At 46.0% G+C, this 22,010-nt stretch overlaps 1 protein-coding gene across 3 annotated transcripts in view; it reads left to right on the plus strand.

The window, feature by feature from the left end:
• Positions 1–22,010, plus strand: part of furinb (furin (paired basic amino acid cleaving enzyme) b) — an 83,979-nt gene that overhangs the window by 1,984 nt on the left and 59,985 nt on the right. Inside the window, exons 1-2 of one of the 3 annotated variants that reach the window (XM_076270556.1) lie at positions 340–1,628; positions 8,124–8,482. In XM_076270556.1, the coding sequence (XP_076126671.1) occupies positions 8,231–8,482 (252 nt within the window). In that variant the 5' untranslated portion in view covers positions 340–1,628; positions 8,124–8,230. Of the gene's footprint in view, positions 1–339; positions 1,629–8,123; positions 8,483–22,010 lie in introns of those variants that run through there. The other 2 variants (XM_076270546.1, XM_076270563.1) reach the window with 2 other exon arrangements.

Below are 22,010 nucleotides of genomic sequence, written 5' to 3' on the forward strand. Positions count from 1 at the left end.
CACATAAAGCTTGACATGTTTAAAAGAAGCACCCGCTGGCCTGATGTGAAGTTGAGACATTTAAATAAATAAATATAAAACATCTGTTAATATATATGGCTACAAAGAGTAGGTCTATACATTTAGCAACATATTAGGGTACTTTAGTAGCAAGCATACTGTTATATATTATATTATTATATTATACTATTATTATTTCCCATCCCATTATTTCCCATCAAAATCCTCTAGATGGCAGCAATGATCAACTATTCGCGGGATTGAGTTTTGTTTTTTCCTTAACCTATGATTGCACTGTGACGTACTTCCTGGGATTTGCAGAGTGCAGACCATAATTACTACACATCGTGAGGGGGGACGTATCATTGTGGCTTGTCTGTAAACGTTAGGACTAGAAATTAGTTGAGCAATTGAAACTCATGCTATCCCCTTGCAGCAAAGGGGGGTCTGTAGTAACGAGTAAGTATGGGCCTGAATGACACAACTGTCGAAAGTTTGTCACAACCTCTATTAGTGATGTGAGCTGTTGTTGGAGTGTTGTAGGTGGTTGTTGTTGTTGGGGTCCAGTGGATCCCCAGGAATGCATGCGAACTAGCGGTCTCATCCTCATCATCATTCCTAGCCTCACACGAACTGTCAAGTGAACGTTGGGAACCACACTGGAAGAGAGGCTGGAGCAAACATGATAGCCTACATTTGCCGAAGATTCATTCTTCCGAGATATAACTGGACATGACATCCTTGTTACTGAACTGTCAACGCCTCTGCTCGTAGGGGAGCCCAGGGGCAGTCGCGACTCGTGTACAAGGAGGACAAACGTTCTGCGACGAGGAAAATCAAGGTAACTATAGAAATCGGGTATCAGCTAAAATGCCGTCTAGCTAGATCACATTTTAGATGCAGAATTGTCTGCAGTTAGTTGCACGCTAGATCAAGACCCCCTACTCGCTTTAAGGTATATTAGGCGACGGGGCTACTAGATAAAACTTTCTTTTGCCAGGAAGGTTAACTGTTAGCGTTAATGTAGGCTATTGTGCTCCTATACTGAGAACATCAACATTTTCTTACTTTGCAACTTCTTTGCAGGGGAGAAAGAAATGAAAAAGAAGAAGTATATGCGGAAGAGTTGGTGAGATCTAGGTTATGTGGTGTGTGGTAAACCTTTACCGTTATTTTTGTCAGCTAGGTTTCAGAGGTTGCGTTTGTGTTTCAACTTTCTGGGTGTTAACAACAGCATGTTTGCTCACTGGCGTTTTGTTGAGCTGTGTTTTATGAGCAATCGCAAGATAGAAGACGCTGGTGTTTATTAATGTGTATTGAGGAGAGAGCATTGTCACCTGGCAATCTGTCTGTAGATGCACTGCCTTACTTCAGTTCACGTTTCTTCACGCGTTCTTGCCAAGGTGGCTCCTCTTTCAATCGGATCAAGTCTTACAGAAGACGACAAGATTAGCCTAGTTAGTGCGCTCAACGCAGGATTCGTGTTATTTCCTCCCAGCGCGCGATTCATCTGCTCCATGCTTTGAGCTGTCACCGCCACGCGTCCCTGAGATGCCTCTCGGTCAACCGAGAAGAGAGCGCAGTGGCGGAGTGTAGAAAAGCTATTTCACGACCTTTGTTCGCCTGGGGTAAGTTTAAAAACCTCCGTTGCAGATAAATCAACTAAATATATCACAGACTAGAGATGTTGGAAGTGCAAAGTCTTAGATAAAATGTGTTAGACTAAAAAATGCCTCTGAATGTGTGTTTTGCATAATAAAATGGGCTGTGTGGTGTCTGCCCTAATTAAATGACTATGCTATGGGAATATAGTGAAGGGAATAGATAGAAGACGGTGTTGCATCTCTCTCTCTCTCTCTCTCTCTCTCTCTCTCTCTCTCTCTCTTTCTCACGAACACAGAGAGAGAGAGAGAGAGGAGCAAAGGACCTGGTCTGGTGGTCAGATTAAATGAGTCAGATGAGTCACTGTGGCACAGCAGGTGGACTATCCTTCTAATGTCATCAAAGGTCACGCTGCCCCAAGACGTGCTGTCTGGCGGCGGCCTGGGTGGCCAAGATTGCGCATTCCCTGGCGTGGCAAGGGAAGGTCTTCCTAGAGGGGTGTCTCGTGTGCCCAGGTACGGGAACGCTTAAATTGGTGGGAAATTAGATTTCATTGTGACTGCTGAATTATTCACGGAGTCTAAATGTGACTCAGGAAATGCAATAACGGTTATATCGGAGGCAATACTGTTGGAACTCCAGGGCGCGCGAGCCTGCAAGTTTAGTTTGTTGAAATTAAGATGGATGGAGCTAAAGCAGCTCGTCCACCCTGTTGAAGCTCGCACCCGCCACGTGCCAGGAAGCTCCACAGGGAAATATCCTGATGAAGCACTCTTATTTGTTATCTCGGAGAGCTAACTACATTTAGCTAATGTTTTTTTTTGTTTTTTTTCCCAACGAGACTTCCTGGCACTGTCTGTGATAACAGATCATTTTCATTATCCCAGGCATTAGGAGAAGGGTATCTGTTGTTACCGTAAGCCATGGAAAAGTTACAGGCACATTCATGGCCTCCCTCCAGTTGTTCTCATTAGCACAGTAATAACGAGAGATTGTGCACACATCTATTACCCCACCACCCCCTTCGAACTTGGCACAAAGCCAATGAGCCATAGCTCAGATGAAGTCTGTAAGAGTCACGCCTGATGGCGAGATGGCATCCAGTAGGGAAAGAGAGAGCTTAAGAGAGAGAGCGAGAGAAAGTAAACACTGTAGACTGCTAGCCTCCTCATCCGTCCATGCAGTCTCTGAAGTCTAGCAAGCCCCTCTACTCCAGCACTCTTCAGCTCCGCTCCGGCCAGTCTGTCTTCTCTCCAGCTAGCCTCTCAGCAGATGGCTGGGTCGCTGGTAAATAGGTTCTCCAGAGTGCATAAACTTACAAAGTCAAACTAGACATTTCGTGTACTCCCGTATAATGTGATTTTTCTTAGTTCCATGGCTGTGATTACGTGTAGTTTGCACCAGAACAGCCCCAAAGCTGTTTTGAAACAATGTCATTTGGTTCAGCCATGTACATTATCTATATATATATGTACACATTACTAAATTACCATAAATGCAGTGATGATATTGTGACAGCCTGGTATGTATTTAAAGACAACATGTAAAAGTACTTAAAATCATTGTGCTGAAGTTGACATCCTTTCACTGTGAATTTTTCATGCTTGTTTTAAAAGCCTGCCTTTAAGGTTAGGCAAAGGGTTGCAGTTAGGATTATACTGTGTACATTACGGTATGCATATTCTCAGCTTTAATATTGGTGTTAATGTTGGTCATACACATGAAGTTAAGTAGTATCAGACTGTTCTATGATATGTCAGGGATTGGGTTCAGCAAAAACTAGAAAACTCTCTCCGTTCTTCAGTTTGTGGGATGAAGCATAGAACCGGTATTGATGACTGGAAATTAGTTATTCCTTTCTGGATGGTAGAAGACGTTTTTTTCACGACAGAACCTTGTGAGATTTGTGATAATTGGCAGAGTGTGAAATTGGGAGAGCGGACAAATGACAAGAGACTTGGTCATTTGTTTTACAATGACAAACTAAATAAACGGAAATACTCCTTGGTTCTCCATTTGGCAGGCCTATTTAATGTGCCAACATTGATTGCTGCTGTTGCTGGTAATCGTTCATTTTAATTGATTACTATACAATTTCTAAAGTAGAGACATGGGCTAGTCTTTATTTCTCATGATGAGGTTGATAAGTCCAAATGTGTTTTTGTTTGTTTGTTTGTTCGTTTGTTTGTTTGTTTTTTCGTTTTGTCATTGCTTGTTATGGTGGCAAAGTTAATATGGTTTGTCCAGTAACAGATTTGCTGTTGTATTTGATATGAAAGACTTACTGCTTCAACTCTTTTTTTTCCCTTTTTTTTTTTTTCTGCACATCTATATGTTATCATTACAGTAATGGGTACAGTCTCCACTTCCTGTTGTTAAGGTCAATCTGTTTTCTGTCTCAACTGGCATTTGTGCACTTTTATAAATGATTGTTTTGTTTTGTTGCCATGACAGTATGATACATACTGGTAACACACTCAGACGTTGATGTAAGTCACAAAAATGTCCATATGTAGGTGTTATGTCACACAGTTGTATTGACTGTGGCATTGACTTTACATTTTCAGTATCAAAGTGAAGTCTAAAAGACATGGCACAGTCTGTACACAGCACTTGCAATGGCTTCCTGTAAACAACAAGCACATCCAATGACTTTCACATGAGCTTGAACTAAAATGTATTGTGTAGGACAGGGGTGTCAGATTCATGTGGACCGGATTTGTTGGAATGAAACATCTTCGGGGCCATCATTGTCATGGTCATTCTCATAGTTATTATAATTTTTCTGCATCCTGTATCAGGCTGTTTTTTGGTGATTTTCTCCTTTACTACACCCACTAGGGTAGAGCAAACAAGGCATATAGATTTCTTCCTTTCTTGAAATACCCTACTTTCCATATAACTCTTTCTCTTTTTCAACTGCATAGAGAGTATATGACTACACCAACATAATATAATTGTCAGTGCAGCAAAGCAAACCACATTTTCCTTTGCTGCATCTTGCCTCCTGAGGATGGTTTGTAGTGCTAGGTTTAATCAATTTATCATATCATAGAGATATTGCTTATTACACAGAGACGATGACATCTGGATGTCAGTATCTATTTAATTCATTTTCAAAATGTTCCCTTCCAACATTTTCCCAAAACATTTGGGGGGGCCTTATGAAACCTGCTGGGTGGTCAGATTTGGTCCCGGCGGCCAAATCTTTGACACCCCTGGTGTAGGACATCACTTTAGGAATAATTTCTCAACTAACATGTTTACTTGCCGTAGTCAGTTCATCACATTCTTTAATAGATTCGTGGAAGTGAAAGACTTTTGTATTATTTAACAGGGAGATTAGCATGCATGTTGTCACATCAAGGGTTGAAAATGTATGAGATTTCATGATAATTCTCTGAAAATATTATAGTTTCATGGTATTTGTCTATTTGTCTGTTTGTAAGTCAGAGGTTGCCAGATTTAAAACACAGATGTAGCCAGGAGGTGGGAAAAAGTTTTCATAGTGCAATTTGAAATGGTATGGGATGGTTCTTAAAGCCCATTTGGCAGTTATTTCATGTCCATACCGATATTCACATGTACACGATGTACACAGTATGATAATCATTCATGGACTTTAATTTCCATACCACAGTAGCGGTATATCACTGCAACCCTAGCATCAGAGCGCTCACTTATACAATTTGAGTTGAGTGCCCTTGAACTTAGGGGTTAGATAATAATATATTCGTATTGGCCTCTCTCAGCGTTCTCACACTGACTGGAGATGGCAGAAGGCAGACACTGAAATCTGTTCCCCCGAAGGCAACAACAAAAGGAGTCTTTTAGTTCAAGTCTGAATGGTGTCTGATGATGTGGAATCAGGTCGAGAAAAGATCAGAAAGCGTCAATCTTCTTGTGAGTAATTTTTTTATCAGAGGGACAAAACACCGTATTCTGATAAACACATCTTCAGATTGGAATCGAGCCGGCCGAGCGTCAAAGCTGTGGAGTGTAATGGTTCTAACATATGTAATCACAATTCATTAAAAAGATTTCAATTGGGATTCCAGCAACCGTTAACAATCTCCCTTTGTACTTGGGGCGATGGCACTTGAATTAGGCCACCACTTTTCTCCATTTTAATTGGCACTTAAGATGGAAAATCGTATTATTCAGCTGTTGTTCAGACAAGGCTGAATGGGGAGATTGTAGTCAGAAAGCTTTCCCATGTCTGCGTAATTGCCACTTTAAATGGTAACTGCACTGATGTCTGATGCTTGAAAGTTACAAGACGAATTCAGGCAAATCCAGAAATGGCAGCCACATGCTTTTTGATCAGATGCTGTTGTGGTCCTTCATCTCGTCCCCCGTTGGAGTACATGACCCCGTACCCCCTGCTCTCCCATTTCCAAAAGTACGAAACTCCCGGTTGGCAGTGATGCCATCGACGTACCCACTCATTGCCCACCTGTACCTGCTCTGTGCCAGCTTTTTAATGAGGCCAGTGATGATGTGCAGGCCTGCAGTTCGCCACCTGCTTTCAGCAGCTGGTTAGAGAGAGACGTCCCACGATGCTTTTCAGGCTCCTTACTCAGACAGGCATCCCCCCCCCCCCCCCACCATCACCCTCTGAGGCTTCCAAGGAAATTATTTAGATTGGCTCTTGATGCTGGGAGAGAGTTGCTCTCAAGGCAATTGATTATTTCATATTTTTGTCACAACAGAAATTGAATTGTGGCAGTCGCCACCCGACCGCTTGGATGTCCGATAGCTTCCAGATGTTCAACATGCCATCCCTAGACAAATATAATGCACTCCAGATTCATAGGCGCTTCGGTCGACGCATTTCCTGATTTGTAGTTCCAGGCTTTTGTATGTTGAATGTTCCAGAAGCACGCACGCTTTGCTGTGCGCAGACAATTCTGCTGACGTTTCACAGCGACTATTCTAAGCGAGATGAATGGTTGTGAAGAAGCTGGCACTGCAAAATTTAAATTAGAGTGTTCGGAGACATTCTATTCCTCTTGTTCCCATGCAGAGCTTACGCTTTATCTGTCATGATGATTTCCTTCCCAGCTTTGCGTTTCTCGTCCAGGGTTCCTTCTTCATCTCCTCCTCCATCTCTGTTCTCTGTCGTGCGGTAGACCAGAGGAAGAGCTCTTTTTGAAAAGTGAGTGTGGTAACTAGGCCTCCTTGTAGTTGAAATACAACCCCCCCCCCCTTGGTAATAAGCACAGCAGAGCTGAATGAATCTGTATAATATGTGAGTCAGACAGATTGGCTAATGAGCTCACTTTACTCAAATTTGCTGCTCTGTGTGTGTGCAGCTGTGTCAACCAGGAGTGTGTCCCACCTCAAATGCTCACAGAGGGCTTGCTCATAATAGCCATCATGAGCACTCGTTTGATGAATGATTGTTAAGCATCACCTCACCATATGTTAAGTGCATTAGATGGCAGCAGGTAATTTGGAAAGATAGAGAGGGAGGGGAGGCAGGAAGGGTGGTGGTGGTGGCGGTGGCAGGTTGTATTACTCAGGAACACTACGTATGTGCAGGATGTGGGGAAACGTGCACAAACTTGAGTTTTGGGAGGTGCAGCACAGCTGGAGTAGTGTTTTTTTTTTTTTGGTGGGGGGGGTCTGGAGGGTTGCCTCTCGGGAGTTGGGGCTGTGTGTGTGTGTGTGTGGGGGGGGGGGGGTGTAGTTTTTGCTACATACTACTTGTGCTCAGAATAACAGTCTGTTTTGTGCATAAATGTTCACAAAATTGGAAATGCAGGAGATTAATTGTGCCAGCCAGCTGCTCAGACAATGGTTGTTTTGGATGTGGGTAACAGAGGGGTAAGTGCATCCAGGAAAGGCATAAATAGATGTGGCAGATGTAAACTTAAATTTATTGAAGCAGTCACGACGACAGACGACTGCCAATTGGAAAAGAGAAACAGTTATTGCATTTTGGAAATTCCTTTTAGTGCAACAAAGAAGCCATCATTGAATTTGGAGAATTTCATTTAGCAAAGAACGAAGGTATTAATGTATTTCAGGTCTACAAATGGTGTAAAGCTCCAAGGTTCATTGTTTTGCATGTTGGTTGTGGTGCTTGGCTAGGTTGAGATACAATGTGGGCCAGGCTTCCCACCGATAGTCTGGCTGGAGAGACGAGGTGTGTGTGTGTGCGTGTGTGTGCGCTCTTGTGCACGAATCATCCATTAGAAGGCAGACTGCAACAGACCTGTCTGATCCAAGATCTGGTTTCTTCTCTAAAGATAGGAAGCACAAATTTGACAACCGCGATGTGGGATCACAGGATGTCACAGAGCTGTGCTTTTGTCTCAAGTAGACGAGACCAAAGTGTGTGTGTGCGCGAGAGAGAGAGAGAGAGGTTTTTCAGTCACATGGGATGTCTTCATGATAGTGCGAGATGAGACGCTGTGGGAGGCTTTCATGGTTGTGTGTGTGTGTGTGTGTGTGTGTGTGGTGGCTAGTGTAAATGTTTGTTTAAACTGACGAGACATTCTCCTTGTCCCCTGCAGGTCCTGCGTGTAGTTCTCCGTAGCAGCCTGCAGGGGGCAAGCACAAGCGGCCTCTGCCCCTCCTCCCCTCCCTCCCTCCGGCTGCCAGAGACCCAGCCCCCCTGTTCATGGATGCCCGGCTGGGCCTGCTGCACGCTGGGGCTCTTCTGCTCCCCCTACACCTCCACCTCCACCTCCTCCTCCTCCTCCAGCTCCTCCTTCCCCTGAGGACCCTGGGGGGCCACGGGACCATTGTCGCTGCCGCCACCACCGCCGCTGCCGCAGGCACCTACTCCAACTCCTGGGCCGTGCACATCGCCGGGGGCGCCCATGAAGCCGAGAGGATCGCCAGGAAACACGGCTTCGTCAACCATGGCAACGTGAGTGCTGTGGCAACAGTGCCGCGCTGGTTTTTGGTAGTGGGCAGAAGGGAGGATATCAACTTAATAAATGGGCTGTTTGTAATGAGAGACGCCTGGTGGTGTCGTGACTGAATGCTTAATAATAGGTAAATGATGTGTGCATATGAGTGCCTGGAGAGATACTATGACGAGAGTCTCACATAAGAAATGACAAATGACTCCATTAAGGCACCATTGTTGTTGTGACAGAGATGTGTGGTGACAAAGTTTTGAAAAGTTTTGCTGGTAAATGTGTGGGATTGTGAGTACTTAAGTTTTATTATTCAGCCTTAGCTAGGCTAGGGAACAGTTCCTAGTCAAGCACTTAGTCTATAGCATCACAGCCTGCATCGCTCTCTGTTCAGTGGCCATGATGAGAGGTTTTCCAATAGCTCTAAAGCTTTCGGCTGCTTGTGTGTGTGTGTGTGTGTGTGTGTGTGTGTGTGTGTGTGTGTGTGTGTGTGTGGGTGTTGTCTTCCCTTTTACCAGCAGCCATTAAATGCAGGGTGTTTACCCGTCCCTGGTGGCCAGTGAATGATCTCCACCAGTCTATGTTGATTCCAGGCTTCTCTCTGCGTCTGTAGCTGCCAGCTCAGCACAGTACTGCTGCTACACTAAAGCACACTGACTACGGCAGCCAGCCTGCCTGCCTCGGCAGCCTGCGGCAGCATCCTTCTCCCTTTCCCTCTAACTCTCTCTCTTTCTCTCTCTCTCTTTCTCTCTCTCTCTTTCTCTCTCCTTCTCATTGTTTTTACTGTCTCTCACTCTTCACTCTCTCTCTCTTTCTCTTGTCTTTCTCTTCGCTCGCTCGCTCCCTCTCTCTATCTCTTCTTCCCTCTCTTCTGCAGAACCTACAGCGCAGAGTAGCGACTCCGCTGTCAGTTTGTCCGCGCGAGCACAGCAGGACTGGGCTCTCTCCGCATTAGGGGCCCAGCGTTAGGTTAACCCTGCTGCCTGGCGGAGAACGTACAGCTCGCGCCCCTGCCACTGCCCTTTGCCCTCGTGCCCGCACCTGCCTGCGCACTGCTGCTGCTTCTGATGATGAGTTCAGCACAGTTCCATTTACTCCACACACACACACACTGTGATGCGAGACCAGCCAAGCCCTTACAGGAGCAGCTCAGCCCTTCACACGAGTGTTTTGTGTCTTGTTGTCTCACAAAGACATCTAGTAAGGTTATAACAGTATTACATTATGCATTTGGACTCGGAGACAAACCTTGGGGGATTTGCTTGAATTGTGCGTGGAATGGAGTAGCATTTGTAGTGCATTTGAAGCATTCTAAGGCAGCCCGGCTCCTCATTCGCTCGGTATAGTGGGACAAAAACATCCAGAGGCATTCATAATAGAGAAACATCCGGAACATAACTGATTGGTGCGTTTGTGGAAAGAAAGAGAGAGGAGAGGAAGAAAGAGAGGAGAGGATGAACAAGAGAGGAGAGGAGAAAAGCTAGACAGTATTACTGCTGGTTTTCAGCGCTTTCAGGGACAACATTTAATCAAGTTGTCTGCAGATATATTGTCGTCTTGGCTTGGCATCCCACCCCACAAGACGAAGTCTTCTGTGACGCCATGACAGTTCTGCTCCCCATCTGAACGTGGGAGAGTGACGTGTGGGTTTCACAAAGACATCTCTCTCTCTCTTGCTATTAATAATAGACCCGTTCACAAATGAGTAAGATGCTGCTGCTGGCGGCTTGCTGTTGCGTTTGTACTGACACACTCCTTTCTGTAGCAGATGGGGATGAAATAGGGAGGTGTTTTGTTTGTTTTGGTTTATCACTCTTGCCTCCATTTCTTAACGTTGCCAGTCCTTACAAAGGCGAGTCTGAAAGGCAGAATTAGCGCGCGGCATTCAGGATGCTTTTGCGCACAGGCAGCGACAGAAGTGAAACCCACATGCCCTCATGGGATTTGTTGTTCTCCCTTTCGTTTGTCGGCAGAAATCCATCATAAACCCACCTCGCTCGCTTCGCCTTCGAGTCCTGAGGGACCCACTCTTTCAGACGAACCTCTTATTTGTATGCCCAAGTCGGATTTTAATGACCATAAAATTGTATTCACTTGGAACTGTCTCAGAGCTGACAGACAAGGCTCTCTGGCAGTCGGGGTATTTTTCCCCCAAGCTCTTGAAGACTCTTTTTAACCAAGTGCCAGGAGGCCTGCACATAGATGTCAGGTCTATTCTCTTCTCTGAATGGGGGAATAGTGAACTGTATATAAGTGGGATGTCTTCACTAGCGTGTGCTGCCAACTCCATGGACCTCCTGGAGACCAAACGTGGACTCGGGCACTTCCCCCCCCCCCTCCGCTGCACTGATCTCTGTGTAACAGGATCTCGCCACGTGCTTTAAATAACCCAGTGCTGTTATCCAAGTGGGAATTAATGCGGCTTATTAGCACAGATGTTGGATCCCTCATGCGCTTAGAATGAGTAATGATTCAGCCAGATCACGCCCAGTTGTCTTTTCGGTAAACAGCCTGTAGCCAAGGGAAGACTTGTGTGTGCTTATCTTATTGATTATGATCACCACATTAAAACGGCTTAGATCAAGCCTCCAACATTCTGCCAAGCAAATATTGATGTTTCACGCTCCCTGATCGGAGAGTGACATGAATGCTAAACTGTTTGTCTGTTTGTTGTTTTTTAAAAGCATGGTCTCGTCTCGGCTCGTCTCGGCTCTCGTTGGGTGAGACCTTGCGGCGGTGCGGCCTGGCTCTGGCCCGACAGCTTGTTAACCTCACTCAGACACGCACAGAAGTGAGCGTTTGGCTTTCATGTGCGGGCTCGCGCACCTAGTTCACATCATTCATTAGCCTGCGTAATGCAGTCCTGTCAGATAATCACAGATTTTTTTCTTTCCTCCCGGCCTAGCCAATGCTCAGTCCCATAATGCAATCTCCTGATTTGCAATCTTACGCGTGCCTTTTGTCTGCCGCACAACTCCCACTGTTGACTTTGGCCTTTGGAAAAAAAAAAACGTTTGAGCTGTAATCACCTTTGTAAATTTTATAAAGGCGTATCTGCTTGTATTATCTCGACCCTCGCTAGTGTTCGGGGCTTTGTTCGGCTTCAGAGCTCCTGCGTGGGTGGTAAGGTGTCGACGAGCAAGTGCACAGCTCTGAAAACTACCTGCAAGAAAAAGCAGTGGAGGTAGACTGTGGTGTAGTCTGCTGAATAAATAAACATACTGCAGTGCCTTTTTACTCCAGCGTTTGTTTTGTACTGCAGCCCTCTTTGAACATCTGAACGGGCAAGTGAGTGACATAACTGTTTATGCACACATACACAAACGTTCAGTCTTACTCACACACTTGCACCCTAACACTAACACTAACACAGACACGCACGCGCGCACACACACATAATGCATCTGTGGGCCCCATCATGGTTGGAGTTTGTGTGTATCGTGGGATGCATCCTGTTCCCATGTATAAAATATTACCTTTGATCTTTAGGTCGACTCAGAGCAACCTACAGCTCTTAAAAGGGAATATGTTCTTTACACCCTACACATATGTTCTCTAGGCAACGGGCACAGCAGTGAACCGGAGATGAGACGATATCCTACCATACAGTGCTCTGCTGGTGATTGCAGGTCATCGTTACCAACAGCCTCCCCTACATGCGTGTCGGTCTCGGGGCGAGATTGTCTCGGAGCGAGATTGTTGTGTGGGTGTGTGTGTGTGTGTGTTGCCTATTTTACAGTAGAGTTGGTTTATACCTCCACAGGGTGCTGTGCATCATGCTCAAGTGTGCGGGGAAATGTGTGTTTGGCACGAGCCTCAGATTCATAAGGAGGAGTCACGGGCAAACAAACAGCCTGCTGCCACGCTTCACAGTGAGGCGGCAGCAACCTGCTCCGAGTCCGGAACATTCCAAGCCACATTCCATTCTCCCCACTCTACCCTCTCACCCCATCTCTCCTCGGGCCAGTGCCACGAGGCAGCTTGGGTGGCCAGTGCCCAGTCCATACGCGCTGCATTCAGGAGCGAACCAGGCAAAGCGGTGTTCACCAGTGACAAATACCTGTGCAAGTGTGTGTCTGTGTGTGTGTGTGCGTGTGCGTGCGTGTGCGTGGTGGGGGTGCAAACATTACTAATGCAAATGACATACTCACATACAGTATATTCCATTTCACAGATGTTCCCATACTTACATGAACAAATACAACGTTGGTAGAGTCACAGACTGACAATTGGTCGGCCTGGGTTCATTTTCTGAACCCGCTGTTGCTGGTCTATGCCACTTTGGATAAAAGTGTCTGCTAAATATCTTAATACCTTTACCTGAGCAACAAAGGTGTTCTGTTTACATGCAGGTTTTTTTTCCCCAATAAACTTTCATACATACAGTAGAGACTGTTATCGTACAAGTCTCTTAGTCTTACAAGAAAACAGGACACATCAACAGGGAATGAGGCCCTTCTCCATTTTTGATGACTGTGTGGCACACATCGTGTCTTATCCCATGCCAAATTCTTATATTATTTGACACGCTTCCTTGCACAGACCCCAGGTGTTATGTGTATTAGGTCTTTTATAATTCAATTACCAGCACTGAAGAAATATCTGTGCTTATCACCAAAATCAGTTTCACCCACATTCCATTTATCTGTTGTTATGTAGCTGGACTTTTGGGGTCCATTTTAAGTCATATCAGTCTATTGGGCTTCAATGACTCGTGCGTCAGTAGTTTTGAGAGTGGTCCTGCACCATAACTGATCAGAGTGTGTGACAGTCACAGGCCACAGGATAACCCCCCCCCCCCCCCCCACACACACACACACACACACACACACACACACACATACACACTCACACTCATTTTATGAGGAGAATAAGTTGCCCCCTATGTGTCCAGCACTACTGTCACCAATAGGGCTGTAACGATTTACGATTCGAAACCGAAATCGCGACATTCATATCCACGATACTGTGTCGCGGTGTGAAAAGGCAGAATCGCGACACACCCTTTCTAGTGTTTCACGCAGTGCTTTGCAGCTTATGCAGCCGCAAAAGCAACCCACAACTCCCGCTTTACTTATCGGTAGCCTACATTGTCCAAAAACAAATAAATAAATAAATAATAATTTCATAAGCCTACCTCTCCTTGCTTTCATTGTAGACTATGTGTGCAACTTTACCAAACAGTATAGAAGTAAACCCCCTCTCCTTGCCCCGCTCTCTCTCGCGCTCCCTCCCTCTCACTCTCCCTCCATCTCCTGCTCAATGAACACGCGCGACTTAAATAAAACATTCACAATCGTGAAAGCAAGGACGCATAGACGACTAGCTAAATTACTATTAAATCCGCTTAGCATCATTAGCATGCTGCACATATTTGTTTAAAACTCTTGCATTGAAGTTGACTGGTCATCTCAATACCAACGTTTCCCAAAAGGGCCTGTCCCAAGGAGAACAAGTAGCCTATTACCTTGAAACTTAAACACACATGGGGAAACTGAAGTCCAATCAGTAGACCATGATAGGCTAAGCTATATGCTACTTTGTTTACAATATTTCCAGGCTTCAACCAGACAGCTGAATTAAAGAGGTAGAGTTGTAATAAAAAATAGTAGGCCTAGGCTATAGGCTAATCTGCATAAAGTGTGCTGTCATAAATATCATTCAGAAAAATATTTTTATATCAGGATATAAAATAATAGATATATTATATTGTAATCCTCTGGTGTTCTAAGGGAGGCAATTAACATTTTATTTAATAAAATGTCTAGCCCCCCCCCCCCAAAAAAAAGAAAGAAAAATCGAGATTCGTATCGAACCGTGGGTCAAAAATCGTGATTCAAACTGAATCGTGAGGTTGGTGTATCGTTACAGCCCTAGTCACCAAGGACTTCACGGATTGATTACAGAAAGGTTGTGTGTACGTGTACGTCACTGTCAACCTGTGTGTGAGTCTGTCACTCTGTGTGTGTTTGACTGCAGTGTGTGTGTGTGTGAGAGAGAGTGGACAAGAGAAGGTGAAATGCCACGTCTCAGCCCTGCCATCCCTCTCCCTTTTGGTAGTGTGTGTGTGATGGCAGCTGAGCACGAAAGTGGCAGGCTGAATCATCTATACAGCGCTGTGGTTGTTAATGTCACAGCCCATCACACACACACAGAAAGAGAGAGTCATCCCATCACACACAGTTATACACTCCGTCGGACTCTTTCACACTCTCGTAGTCATACTCCATACCCTAAAACAAACACGCAGTGTTAAACACAAGCACAATCATTTATTTGCAAACATCTGATTAGATTGGGAAGTGCTGGAGTCCGTGCCTTTCTATCTCTGTCTCTAAATCTCTCTCTTTTCTTACACACACAAAGAACACACACACCGAATGTCACACACATCCGTTCACTTCATTAGCTGTACCTCGGCTCGGCCTCTCGCTGTCCGTCGGATAAGGATTTGGCGAGAGGACCTGTTTCATTATGCAATATGGCAGGCCTCGCTTTGGCAAGATTTGTGTCACATTTTTACATGCGCCAGCCGAGAGAGGTGCTTTTGAACGCTCCTTTGATGGCATCTCAGCTTCCCTCTCTTTCTCTCTCTGTACCTCTACCATTCGTATCTCTCCCTTAAAACCACACACACACACACACACACACACTTCTACTCCTGTTTACCCATCTTAGCATTCTGTTCCCCTTTTCTCACCTCCATTTCGAACCACTCTCCTTTTTAAAACGCTACCCCCTCACAACACAAGCAAATAGGCTCAATGCTCCCTCAATGACACACACACACACACAGACAGGTACGCGTGCACGTACAACGTACACATACGCACACACACACCCCTACTCACACAAATAAACACAACCAACACCACTGCCACAACGCCACTCTACCCTCGTAGCACATTCTATTTACACTCGTTTAAATGCATCGCTTTGGCCAGGGCTTCTGTTGCTGTTTGCAGTCTAAATAATGGCCTGAAAGCATGCCAGCTCTACAGGCATAATTATTCCCCAGCCGGTCGAAAACGTTTCTCTTCCTTCCCCCTCCTCTCCTCTCGTTTTCTCCTCCTCCTCTCCTCTCCCCTCTTTCTCTCCTCCTCTGAGGCAGAGGAACTTTGACAGGTTGAGCTGCATCGCAATGGGCTAGGCCAGACGAGCCAGACCTGCTGTGTAAAACTCTCCCGAGAGCTGTCGGGAATGTCGAGCAGACGAACCTGGGTCCGCTGGGACTATGGGGGAGAATGTGGTGGGGTGGGGTGGGGGGTCGAGGGCGGATAGCCGTACGTGGTTGGATGGAGATGGCCGGGGCAGCAGAGCAGACGTGTGAGGAGAGGGGTTCTCTGCTTCTGTGCTTCTGGCTGAGAGAGTGGTGAAACATGAGCAACATACAAGATGAGACAGACCTGCGCTGCAGAGATCCCCAGGTCACAGATTGTGATTTAGCCGCCTTCCGGCTTTTCTGTTTTACACACACACACACACACACACACACACACACACATGCATTGCACACCCATGCACACTCATAACCCACACACATCCACACCATTCTCTAAATCTAAATCTTTCCTTTCGAGCAGAATGGCTTTATCCTGAAGCAACCTCCTCCGCCTTGGCACACCACACACACACATACGCACACATAGCACACATACACACAGCACACACACACACACATTCCATCAGACACACGTACAGAAAGATACTGTATTTTCAACTAGCCCGCAGCTCTGCCCTTTTCTTTGTGGATGGAGCACACACACACATAGCACACATACACACACACACACACATAGCACACATACACACAGTACACACACACACACACACACACACACAGCACACATACACACAGCACACATACACACAGTACACATACACACACAGTACACACACACACACATAGCACACATACACACAGTACACACACACACATAGCACACACACACACACACATAGCACACACACACACACACATAGCACACATACACACACACACACCCTCAGGCTTATGGGCCGGCTGTCCAGACAGAACAAAGCCTCAGCTCTCATTGCATCTCCTCGTAGCCACCCCGAGAACCTTGCACAGCAAACGGGCTGAGGGGGTCAGAGGCAGGTCAGAGTGCACCGTCAACTGTGGAGCTCCACGTCTGCAGGAGATTAAAGACAGAGCATCAACACTCGTGCTGTGGGAAAAACGCTGACACCCCATCCGCTGTGAAAGAGAGAAGAGAACGAGAGAGAGAGAGAGAGAGAGAGAGAGAGAGAGACACTGATATCATTAGTCAGTTGTTACACGGAATTGGAGAAGTCAAAGTCAGCCCACGCAGCCATGAGTGGCGCAGCTCGGAGGCGAGGAGAGTGGATACCGAGAACGCGAGGCTGTGTGCGCAAGCAAAGGCAGAGACAGGGCAGACTGCTGGTGTGTCAGTGGTCAGTGATGGGCAGCCAGCCCAACAGCCGGTGAATATGAAAGGGCTTCAGTGGTGGAAGGGAGGAGGCAGTAGAGAGGTGAGGTGGAGTTCATCTGCCACGCCAACTCAGCTTGGGCCTTCTGAGAGCAGAAATGGAGGAGCAAGGGAGCATGTGGATCATGAGGAGAGAGAGAAAGAGAGCGAGAGCGTGAGAGTGTGTGTGTGTGAGAGAGAGAGTGTTTGTGTGTGTGAGAGAGAGAGAGAGGAGGTTGGTATAGTTCAGAGGGTGAATCTTTAGACCGGTAAGGAGGCCGAAAGTGCTGAGTCGTATATGATATAATTTGTGTATGGAGATTGTGATTTAGCCGCCTCCCGGCTTTTCTGTTTCACACACACACACACACACACACACACACACACACACACACACACACACACACACGATTACAGGAGGTGAAATGGTGTTTGATCCAATGAGGCTTTAGAGATGAAACTGTGAGTGAAGTTCAGAAGTCAATATGAGTCAGAAATGTGTTCAGTGCTTAAAAGGTAGGAGGCATAAGGTGGAAGTTCAGATAAGAGCATGGAGTTGATCAAAGTGGTCGATATTAAGCACATACTGTTATTGAATACTGCATGGCATTGACGTCATGTAGGCCAGAACGTCAGAAGACTGGCAGAAAAGTCTGACTCTTTTGCAAAGTTTGCGCTCAAATTGTAGCAGGGAATGAATAAAAACAGCCTTTTACCAGAAAATTTCCGGAGCAATTTTGTCTCGCTACCCCCTAATAATTGCACTCCAACGGACCCAAAGCGTTTTTTTTTATACCAAACAAGCTCGCATGAAAGAGCACCCTTTTTTCCTCCAATAGAATGACCCAGAAGAAGGATATTAACCGCATGAAAAGGAATCCATGCATAGCATTAAGGAAGAATCGCCCTCTGATCTGTCGCCACAAAGCGCCTTCACCCCCCCCCCCCCCTCACCGTCAGGGGGGACGGGAGGTGGCTCATTTATTCATACGAATAGGGACTGGCTTGCTTGCATACTGCAGTGCGGTGATTTCTGCAAAGGGCCACTTTCGCCTGATTTGGAGAAGAGAGATGATATCTGCCGTTTCCCTCCGCCCTCCTCTCAGTGTCACACGTGCTGAATGAGATTCCGCCGCCGCCTCGTATCAGTATGCTGCCGTCATCACCACTGCTGTCCCTTTCCGAAGCTGACACCCAGACGGCAAAAATAGTGCCAAGAATCGCTGAGAGGTGTAGTCAAAGCAGAACAATCAAGGGGAATTTTAAAGGAGCAGAGATGCCACTCTCCTGAGTCATAGTCGATATTTAAGTTTCATGAATACAGAATAAATGTAGAGTGACAGCTATGGTCTGTACATATATATTGATGTATATTATTGTACGATGTTGGTGTGGTTGCATGGAGATTTCAAAAGAAATAAAGGCACTGCTCGTTGCCTAGGCTTCATCAAAATGCTGAACTTAAAATGCTGAACTTAATAAAAGTGTATCTAGATGACATTTTGGTTTGTATATGCGGTTTCCATCGGCACATCAACCAGTGTCTGCATTCCAGTGAAAGCCCCAGAGAAGGACTGGAGTGTTCTCTCCGTATTGCTGCCATCTTTGGGGAGAGGCCCTGAGAGGTGGTGGTGGTGGTAGCAGCTGTAGGCATGAGCGCGTGTCTTGCCACAGCAACGGCCATGAATATTCAGCCGCTCAGCCCTGAGAGAGAGAGAGGCTAGAAGGGGGAGAGAGAGAGGCTAGAAGGGAGAGAGAGAGTGGCTAGAAGGGGGAGAGAGAGAGGCTAGAAGGGAGAGAGAGAGAGGCTAGAAGGGAGAGAGAGAGAGGCTAGAAGGGGGAGAGAGGCTAGAAGGGGGAGAGAGAGAGGCTAGAAGGGAGAGAGAGAGAGGCTAGAAGGGAGAGAGAGAGAGAGATGCACACAGAGAGAGAGAGACCGACACACACACACACACACACACAGAAAGAGACACTGTGAGTGAGTGAGTGTAGGAGAGAGTTCCACTGGCTCAGTTCATTCTTAATGCCCACAGAGAGTTGCAGAATATCCAGCTGCTGAGATCATGTTCATTCGGTTGTTCAGCCTCTGTGCTTTATTCAGCATGTTTTTCAGCACAAAGAGTGAAAGCCTTATTTCATGTCACATGTAGCTTTCTGGGACATTCAGTTCCTGTGTGCAGCTTTTATGAGTACAGCAAACAGTTATTGTGTGCACACCCCACCTTCTGGCAGGTGCAGGACAAAAGAAAACTTACTCAATTGAAAAAATATAATGTCCGCAACACTGACATTGCCTGAAGAAGACCCAGCAGGGTCGCAACGTTGCCTGTTGTGCATTAAATATATGGGAGTCAAAAGCAGTGTTGCAGACATTATATTTTTTTCAATTGAGTCAGCTTTTATGAGTACCCAGCTTCCCCATTCACAACCCCATCCCCCCTCCCCCTCCCCCCCCCTCCCAAAAAAAAATAAAAAAAATAAACACATTCAGCTCCTGTGTGCAGCTTTTATGAGTACCCAGCTTCCTCATTCACTACCAAATGCCCCCTTCCCCCCAGGCCAGTGAAGCTACAGGTAGTGCGGAGTAGTGCGGAGTCAGAACGGCCTGTGTTATCTGAGGGGGGCCCTGGCCCCGGTTTGAATAATGCATCAACTCTGCCTGTGATCCCTCACTCGATTACTGTCACTCTCACTCATGGGAGGCATCCATTCCAGCTCTTCCCTCGCTGTCTCCCTTCCATCGCACCCTCTCTCTCCTCGCTCCCTCTCTCTTTCCTTTCTCCCTCTCTTTCCTCACTCTCTCTCCTCGCTCCCTCTCTTTCCTCGCTCCCTCTCTTTTCTCGCTCCCTCTCTTTCTCCTCGCTCCCTCTCTCTTTCCTTTGCTCCCTCTCTTCCCTCACTCTCTCTCTCTCCTCACTCCCTCTCTTCTCCCTCTCTCCCTCTCTCTCTGTCTACTGTACCAGCCTCCTTCTCCCTCTCTTCTTCATCGCGTCTCGTCTCCTCTCTTTTCCTCCTTTCTGTTTTCTTTCCCTTTCTCATTCTCTCGCTTTTCTCCTCCTTTCCTTTGTTCAACCTCTCTCCACCACATGCCACTGATTGTCGTCCCACTACCCACTCCCACACACACACACACACACACACACTCTCAAGCTCCCAGTGGAAATGTACTGGCGTTGACCCTGCAGGACTGGCATGACATGCCCATGTGGCGTTCACACAGGAAATTCTTATCAGAAAAAGCCACAGTAATTGCCACCTTCAAGACCTCAAATTATATGAGAATGCACTTTTGTGTGTGTGTGTGTGTGTGTGGTACATCTTGTTTTTACCTAGAACTCAAATCCTTCGAAACTGAACTGTTTGTTCCTGTTAAAAGCTGCAGGAAATCATCTTCACAGCAGCACAGGTACACACAGACACACACACACACACACACACACACACACACACACACACACACACACACACACACACACATATACACATGAACACACACGCACACACACACACACATACACATGAACACACACGCGCACACACACACACACCTTACAATTCAGTGCAGAGTTGTGCCATAATTTTTTTTTCTCATAAAACCCACATTTACTCAGAATGTACGACTGGAAAATAATACGTAAACACTATGCACACACACACAGACAAAGAAAAGCTTCTTTCTACCAGTCTGCACTTTTGTGGTTCTTGTAATTAGAGACTGGCAATCAGCAGGTGGCTTTAAATAGCTGAGCCTCTCCTCTCCTCTCGTCTCTTCAGCGTCAGCCGTCTTAGCCACCTCGTCTTGCCGAGAATCTGTTTACTTTAGCGAATTCTCAGAAGAGCAAAGCACACAGACGTACCCCCCCCCCACCCTTTCCTGTTTGTTGTCGGGAAAATGGATGGGCAAAGCTGAAATTGCAAGTTGCTTTTTTTCCCATGTAAAAGTGAGTGTGTGTGTGTGTGTGTGTGTTTGTTTGCGTGCCACCACTGACCAGGGCTGTGCCATATTGTGCAGTGTATTATATATTGTGATAATTCTTCCACATGATACGAATTTCATTTATATCGCCATATGGTGATTTTGATGATATGCTTGCATAATGATGTTTTTTCATATGCACAGTGCTAAAAAATAGGGTGGAAAAACCTACATTTGATTAAAGGACAAGTTCGGTATTTTACACTTAAAGCCCTGTTTTCAGATAGTTTATGATTAAATAGAACGTTTAAGATTGAAATTTGGACACATGCTGCTGTCCTGAGAATTTTCGGTTTCTGTGGTAGCGCCCCCCCTCCTCCAAAACGCTGCATAGGTGCACTGGAACAATCCTTCCTAAAACGCATTAAACTTTCGTTTACAAAGACGTGAAACTCACCGAGTGGTCAGGAGTGTTCACTGATATGCTCACACAAAAATCGCTGCAAAAGATTCTTTCCAACAGGTTTTATTGTAGTTTTTGTCCAACTCCATTGACTTGTATTGGATGTGCTGTGAGGTACGGGTATTACTCCGCTGCCGGAAACGGATATGGGGTTGTTTGTAATCTTTCTGTAGTCTTATGCAGTCGCGGTATCGTAGGCTACTACGCTATCCAAATTATTGTCACATCCAACCATGGCTAATGCTAAAATGTCTTGGAACTTGCACGATGTGAATGATAGCCTACGTGAATCATTACGTTTTCATCATGAAAGTTCCACAGCCAAAAAAATTGTAAACGTACAAAATCATGTAGCCAAATTATTCATGTAGGCTAGGGTTAGTGTTAGGCTTATGATGTGAACATGACAGGTTATGGACATAACAAATAAGTTCATTTTCCGCCTGTTACAAACGTTACGTTACAAAATGTCAACCTTACCCCAAGTTCTTCCAACTCTGTTGTCCCAGGAGGTAATGTGGGAACCGCTGTATTTCTCAGGCGAAAGAGCTTTTTGGTCGATTTCTTTCGACCTCCAGCGAAGTTCAGTAAAATGCAGACCGCAGAGACACGGTGATCAGCTTTCTGCAGATTCTCAACAGGTGTGCTCACATCCAACCCCAGAAATTCCAGCCACAACTTTAGCCTTTCTGGATCGTTGAAAGGAA

Source organism: Alosa pseudoharengus, unplaced genomic scaffold, assembly GCF_046254945.1.
Source record: "Alosa pseudoharengus isolate Yale_2024_CS ecotype anadromous, Long Island Sound unplaced genomic scaffold, YU_APseudo_1.1 YU_APseudo_1.1_scf_10, whole genome shotgun sequence".
Lineage (NCBI taxonomy): Eukaryota > Metazoa > Chordata > Actinopteri > Clupeiformes > Clupeidae > Alosa > Alosa pseudoharengus.